Consider the following 7,786-nt stretch of genomic DNA (forward strand, 5'->3'; position numbering starts at 1 on the left):
TGGTCATCGTCCATCTCCATAGCAACGCATCCTGCCATTGGTCCAAAGGGGAAGGGGTGTGGCCAACACAGGACTTTCATAGATAAAAATCAAGTACACGAGAAGCAACTGTGAAAACAGAGTGTTTGGGATTTTCAGTCATTTTCAGACTTTTAAATATCGATTTTAAGACACCGTGCAGTGACTTTAAAGTGATAAAAGTGATAAGTGAAGGTATTATGGTAATAGAAGTGGTTTCTTTGACTTTTTCAGTTAATGAGCCTGTTTGAGTGATGTTTTTATCGGGCCCTTGAGGTGGGCTTCGGCTTCACAATCACAGACAAATTCTTTCAAAAAGGAAGCTGCGAAGATGCCAGACAGCTAGTGTTGAACAAAAGAAAGAATAAATGATAACAGGGGAATCATTAACTTCTGCTCCTTTCGAACATGGATTTCGTGCAGCAAAATATTAAGGCTACATTTCCATAAAAGTCAACAGTGCTGTGGACAATTTTGGTTTCTGTGGACTACATTTAGAGCTGGAGTCACAGCAGCTCTAAAAGTCTCTAAAAGAGTGAGGAAGATAAATATCAAATCAAATGAAATAGAGATTTATCCAGCATACAACCACTACATTTGTTGGTTATTACAGAGGTTTTTCCACCATTCTATCAACTTTCCCATTGATTTAGACATGACCCCACCAACAAGCAACAGCAACAGGAATAATTCCTTTTTAGCAGGAAGAAACCTCGAACAGGACCTCACTCTGTTTTAGCTGCTCCTGCCGTCAGTCCATCTTGCCCAATAATGTTTGCCTGGAACCATTTTCCTCTCTCGGGATCTTCTGCCTTTTTAATTTTTTTCGCATTTCTAATATACAGAGTTTGTTGACGGGGTCCTTTAGTTACTATTGTGTCTAATCAATTTGGCTGCACATTTCTTTCTTGCTCATGAAATGTCATTAATAATTGTATTTTGCTTTAAGGCACAGCAGCTTTTACCTGACTTGATGTGGGAATGTCCCACAGGTGATCTAGTGTATACACAACACAGACACTGTTTGCAACAAAACACTGTGTGAGACAGACAACAGGCGGTTCTTCCTGTTTTCACACCGGTGACCTGCCTGACAGTCGAACAGAAAATGGATTCTGTGTTTCTGCATTTGCAGAAGTGTTTGTCTAATAGTGAAACTCAGGGAAAGTCATATTTATTCCCATTATACAGGTACTTATTCTCAATATTCAATATTTAGGAAAATAATTGTTCTTTGGTCTTGTAGTGTGTCTCAGTTCTATCAGGTGAATAAATACTAACCTTTTAAATTTGACAAATATTAAGTCTTCGTCAGGGATTATAAAGCTGTAGTAAGCAGATAGTAACTGTTTAGTGTGGATTTGCTACTGAATAAATACAAAAACATGTCACTTCTTTATTTATAGATTTATTTAATCCCTTTCAGGCAAATTAAAAATATAGGCTTTTCTCTTATACTGCATTTTTCTCACATTGGTTTTTCACAGACCTTGAATATTTTCTTTTCTATAAATAACGTACAAAATACATTTCTTTATCCTGAAACAAATAAATATCATAATAAATATTTAAGTTAACAATATAAGGCAATAACAGAAAGGAATACTGTGGCGTCCCTGGACCAGGCTGTCGAGCAAACGGGGGAAATAAAAGATGGGTGCAATTTCCACACTCTTCCTCACACTCAGAATGTTTACGGCTTCAAACCTTAGACCCTGTGTCAGAATGAAAAGGTCCATATCTACTTTGCTGACATATATTTTCTATAAGCACCTTTGAATCATCCAGCCTTTTGCAACCTCAATGTTTACATCCCATGTCTCGGAGAGATGACACATGCACCCTACTATGTATAGATATATAAACACACGCGCGCGCACACACACACAGGCACACACACAGAAAGTGATGTATGAAGCTTTGGTTTGAATGCTACAAGGAGACTTGTATGATTCTCCCATTAACTGAGCTGTAAAGTGCATATCACAGATAACGTGTCAGGTCTTGCTGCTTAAGGCTACTGAATTAAACATTTCTTTGGCACTATGAGTAAAGATCCTTTGAGGCTGGGAGAATATCTGAGGCACGGCAATTACTCAAAGATAAGAAATTTTGATCAAAACAGATTAAAAGCATAAACCAGGTCGTTACCCAGGACTGTCAATACCTATAGAGGAGCTCATATTTATGGAAGACCACATATGAAGGTCTAATAGACTACACAATATTTTTAAGTATAAAAATAACTATGATGTTTGGGTGATAAAATGATCCTAGCATGTGTAGTTTATCTAAGACAAGTTGTATTTTTTTACAAGCATAAATTAAGAACTAAAAGTATTAATTGTGTCATCAAAAGTTGACTTGTCCTGATCAGTTCTTAAAAATGTCCAGCTGAACAGACGCATGCTGCAAGTTTTCCCCTCTGTTCTTTGCCTTCTAATCAGACAGGGACAGGCGTTCAAAGACGGTGAGCCTCTTGGTGTTGGAGCCGTCGAAGGTTGGAGACTCTGTGCCACTGGAGCCCCCACTGCTGCTGTAGCTGTCCTCCAGGGAGTCCTCTGAAGAGAAGCGCTGGAGGCCAGCAGGCTTGGTGTATGCTCTGTGGCCTCCAGCGCTGGGGAAGAGCTTGTTGTCCAGATTTTGCCCTTCTTCCATGTTAGTAAAGGCTTTGGTGCTGTTACTGCTTATGTTATTTCCGTGGCCACACACACAGCATGAGGCATTTGGATCCAGAATGAGAGGAATGTTGTGGATGTCTCCGGTGCTTTTGCGGGTCTGGTGGCTGCCAAACTGGAATGCTGCTGCTTCATTCTGGAGGGAGTCCCCAAAGACTGGCGAGAGGAGATCGGCAGGAGGTGGGGAAACAGAGGGAGCCCGACTGAAGCCCATATTCAGATCGTTGAACGAAGCAGGGAATGATGGAGGAGGAGAATTGCGTGAGGAACCCAAGAAGCCAGCGAAACTGACACTTTGACGGAGCTGGTGTCGAGCTGTGGGAGCGACTTGATGCTGGAATTTGGCAGACGTCAGTGAACCTCCACTGACTTTGTCCTCATGGATGAAGTGGCAGCGTGAGCCGTAGGGGCAGTAGCCAAAGTTGTAGAAGGTTCTGCAAGGTTCCGTCTTGTATTTAGGGTGGCGGTACAGTCCTCGCAGCTCTGCCTCACCATGAGCAAACTGGCACTTGCTACCATACTTGCAGGTGCCTGTCTCCTGGAAGCCTCTGCACAGCTCAGTCTTGTAACGGTTGGTCGACACCATTGGTTGAACCTGAGCCGGCAGGGTGGACGATGGAGGGAAACCCGGTGGCGGAGGCACAGCAGAAGTAGGTCCTGAGGGAACGCCCTCCAGATTCTTCAGGTGTCTGAAGGAAGTGAGGAAGCTGCTGCTCGACTCGGTCAGACTCATGGAGCGGTCCGGCCTGAAGGGCGGCTGTTTGGGTTTGGAGACTGGGCCCTGGCTCCAGATATTGGATGTCCAGAGTGGACTGCTGTTGTCATTGTAGTTCATGTGCTCAGTGCTCAAGCTGTGGACCGACAAGGCAGGGGGGGATGGGGGCGACAAGAAGGATCCTGATTGGCTGAGCTCAGTCTGCCCTGGGACTTTAAATTCAGACTGCGGCAGGAATGAGGTATCGTTCAGGGTCAGGTTCATGAAGTTCTGTTAAAAATGATTGACAGAGTTAATACACAGATAATAGAAGCAACAGAAATCAGTAAAGTAACATTACTATTAATCACTTTTTCTTTCTGATAATTTTATCAGTTGTTAAAAAAGTCCAATGTGAGAAATAAGCTGTTTTTGCCATACTTGTGCAAATGTTTCCTGTCTAAAACCTTCATTATCCATGTGCGACTTCACACTGTTTACATAAAAAGGTTCAGTAGAGTTTGGAACACATTTAGTTTTCCATTTCTTTAGGATTTCCTGCTACTGTGGCTTACTGTCTCTCTCTCTTATCTCACAACCCACTCAAGATGGAGACTTGGCTCTTAAAGAAATTTACTGCCGAACTTGTCATTATCATGTCCACAAGCACGCTCAGTTCCAGCTGCAGAGCTACCTCACATCAGAGGTAATCTTTCCCCTTCAATATACACGGTAAAATGTTTTCACCAAACAATAAATAAACCACACAAACGGTAACTCACCTTCTTGAGGATGTTGTCAAGCATTTCGGACATGCTGTACCCTTCAGCCAAAAAAAAAAAATATTCTGCGCTGTGATCCACAGTTAAATATTTGATATCTGTGTTCAGACTGTTGCTGTATGTCCCAGCTTTTTATATGGTTACAGCAGAAACTCCTCCCAAGGTGTTCCGGGATGACCCTCCCTATAACCCTCCCCCCGCCTCAGGTTTCAGTGTGAGCTCAAAGAGGGCGGGAGTCCAAAAAAGTGTGTATTTTTAGCTAGCTATGTGAAATGCTTCACTTTTGAAGGCATGTGGAAGGAAAGTGCCATTAGATAGCTGTTTTGTGCTTTGCTGTCCATGTAGGCCTTTAAAAAAATAAAAATAAAAAAAGGGTTTGTTCTTATTTGACATTATTATAGCTTTGGTGCCTGAAGGGCATTATAAATCACTCTTGGAAATTTTACAAGAGCGGTCACACCCAGACATAAAGAGACGACATGGAATATGTGTCTGCATAAATATTTCAATGTACTTTCTGTAATCTCATAACCTAATCAGAAACTCAACATACACCATGTGATAAGGGATTGTTGTTACTTGCCAGTAAGAAGCTCGATCAAAAGCTTTTTCATCACAGAAAGTCCCAAACAAACGTATGAGGAATCCAAATTTATGTTTTCTATACGAGATTGCTGCGCTGGTAATAACAGTTTTATTATAATCTGTTGCAACTGCTGCAAGGGTTGTGTGTTCACATGAGTCATAATTGATACTGGCAATGACGAAGCATATGGTCTGATAGATGTTGCGCAAGAGTAAAAAAAGAAGAGCCAAGGGTAAACTGACAGCCGTGACAGGTTAAAAGATGAGTGGAAAATCAACCTGAGGCAAATGAATGAAACACACTGGAAAGGTGTGGATAGAGCACACACAAGCAATATTCCACAACATTTCTATAAAAAAAAGATCACTGTATGGGACCTGTGTAATGCTACTGAACAATTATCCTCAATGATGTTTTTATTCAGCAATTTAAAAAAAAAAAATCACTTAAGATAAACAGAAACCCTGCCAAATGACAAGAGGAAAGGTTTCACTTGGAGTAAAATGTCCTTTAAAATGAATAATGTGTAGTTTTATTTCATTTATTAATGCTCTTCTAAGTAGCCATGATGTAATGTCAGGAACCATCAAGCGGCCTCTCATGTTCAGTAGCTAGAAATAAATAAAACAACTATTTATAATCTGGACAGTGACGATAACACTCAGATCTAGTTTAATATAGTGTGTAGAAACCTTAACTCCGATATAGTCCGTTCATTCGGGATGTTTTCTAATCTGTAAACTGGTGTGTGAGGGCAAAAGTGACCACAGCAACGTGTGTGATGCTAGCGTGTTTCTTTCTGATTTGTGGTTGTCTTGTTCTACTTGTTCCCATTTGGCTCTCACCGCAGTGGTATGGAAAGTCACTCAAAACTGGGAGGGGCACACACACACGCACACACACACACACACATAAACAGAAAGTACATTTCTCCAACAATAACACCATTATATATAGCATAACCCAGATATGATGGACATGATTGATGTACCGCACACCATTCTCTGTCACCGTGGGCAACAGCGCCACAGCCCTGGAGCATTTGAAATACTTGTGGTGTGCTGAATACTAATTTGTAATGTTTCATCAATAGCATGAAGTGATCGTGGTGCTTTGATGGGTTCCAAATTGCTAGCGGTCAACTAGTTGTTTGACGTGTTAAAGAACAACTTGGGAAAAAAATGGAAAGAAAAGAACACAAAATTTCTTGAGGAGAAATTTGTTCTGTGTGGTTTAATAATTTGAATCTGGTTTTGTCTCGTGCACATCAGCCCACCACAATCACACACCAGTGCTCAAAACTTAACTAAAAAAAAATTCTAAAACATTCTCAGACACCTAGACAGGTCACAGTCAAAAGGAAAGTGAAAGAGTCTTTCCACAGGTGGGATGTAATGGTCGAAACGGATGCTTATCAAAGTATGTTTCTTCTGATTAAATCTCTATCAGATCAATGGAACCATCCTTTCAACACTGGAAATGACAACAGTGCTTAAGTGAGAAAGCATCCACCCAGAGTTGTGTAACTCATGTCACCTCACCTATCGAGAATGCTGATCTGGGGCCAGAAGAAAGATCTATTTATTGCTCTCAGTTCATTACCCTGTTGGAACCTGCAGTAAACACCCGTTAACACTGAGAATATTGGTGAATATCCAGTACTCACTACAAACTGCTTCTGCCATTCTAAAGCAACAACTTGCATCATAAGTAGAGTTCAGCTGGATTTAGAAGCTTCAAGAAAAGCTAAATTCCTTCTGAAATGTGCTGAAAACATTTGGTCTATCTTTTTTCTCTTGGGTGACTAATGGAGTAACTGCCCAGAGTCCTCCAGTGATGTGCAGTATGTGCAGTCTTCTGACATGTTGGGGCACACGTTGCCCAGTCAGCCTCACTGGTGTTTTGAAAGAAATGGTTCACGTGATGAACAGTACTTTACAAAAGGTCATAAAGATGAAGCTACAGACCGGCTGTTTGCCTTTAAGTTGTATAAATGGATCATTTACTAGAGGACGTCGATCTTTACCTCTGCATGGAACAGATGCATTTACGTAATTTGACACTGGAGTGTCCCCAAATAGTAATAGACACAACTACAAACTTCAAAAGTTATTTTTGCCACTGCTGATCCTGTTCATGGAGGTAATAAAGGTAATAGAGTTCTCGCCCCTTCACCATGATTCAGGGATTCCTTACTTGGGACACATCAGGGGAACTTTCTGAATGACTCACCCTGGACTGCTGCAGAGGGATATTTCATTATCAGAAGTCCTCCCAACGCCAATAATCAGTAATTGATGATTGATAAGTGGAGATTTAAATGTTTTTAGCTTCTTTTCCTTCGGCCCCAACCTTTTACATTTCACACCAACACTGTTTGGCCAGCCTCGGCCTCTCATATGTGACACTTTCAAATATTTAACCCAGGGCAGCATCGCCATGGTGATGGGCCAAACTGCACCCTTAAGTGGGCACGGGGATCAGCAGTCACTTAGCAACAGATCAGAGGCCGGTTTGCTCAGCTAACATGGCTGCTGCAGCGACGTGGCCGACTGCTCGTGTCTGTGAATTAATCAGGTGACTAAGAAAGGAGGACAGCAGCGAAGGGAGACTGGAGTCAATGTGAGTCACCGCCTATGGGAAAGTACCTGCCTCTCCAAACACACCATCTATAGGTCCTGTGTCAGACAGGGAAGTGCATGTGGGATTATCACAATTGGAGATGTGGACTTTAGCCAATCCTGTGGTTCACACACGCTGTCACCATGAGGGTGATTTTGGTACAGCAACTGACACAACAAACAACTCCTATTGGCCTTGATGGGCTGCTGTGAAGGAAATCAGCATAAGTGGGAAGACTTCATGGGATCATGACACTGCACATACATTTTCATGGGCAACCCTATAGAAATGTGTGACTGATGAGAAACTCCCTGCATTTGGTAACACCAACCTCTGTTTACATCAGAATCAGGTCATTACCGGTAATCCCAGAGGTCAGCCTACATGATGACTGATCAGAAACTCT

At 41.9% G+C, this 7,786-nt stretch overlaps 1 protein-coding gene across 1 annotated transcript; it reads right to left on the minus strand.

The window, feature by feature from the left end:
* Window positions 1-1,406: 1,406 nt before the first annotated feature.
* Window positions 1,407-4,327, minus strand: LOC101065621 (mRNA decay activator protein ZFP36). Its single transcript, XM_003977070.3, has 2 exons — window positions 4,173-4,327; window positions 1,407-3,681 (listed from the first exon to the last, which is right to left on the minus strand). Exons 1-2 carry the CDS (start codon window positions 4,203-4,205, stop codon window positions 2,458-2,460), a joined length of 1,257 nt encoding a protein of 418 aa, XP_003977119.2. The 5' UTR covers window positions 4,206-4,327; the 3' UTR covers window positions 1,407-2,457.
* Window positions 4,328-7,786: the final 3,459 nt, after the last annotated feature.

The sequence above is a fragment of the Takifugu rubripes genome, chromosome 11 (genome assembly GCF_901000725.2).
Source record: "Takifugu rubripes chromosome 11, fTakRub1.2, whole genome shotgun sequence".
In the NCBI taxonomy this organism is placed as follows: Eukaryota; Metazoa; Chordata; class Actinopteri; order Tetraodontiformes; family Tetraodontidae; genus Takifugu; species Takifugu rubripes.

Bases quoted from the DNA above. Each gene is read 5' to 3' on its own strand.
- LOC101065621 (XM_003977070.3), bottom strand. From the start codon at position 4,205: ATGTCCGAAATGCTTGACAACATCCTCAAGAAG. The intron at 3,682-4,172 runs GTGAGTTACCGT...CATTTTTAACAG, and splicing joins TTGACAACATCCTCAAGAAG to AACTTCATGAACCTGACCCT.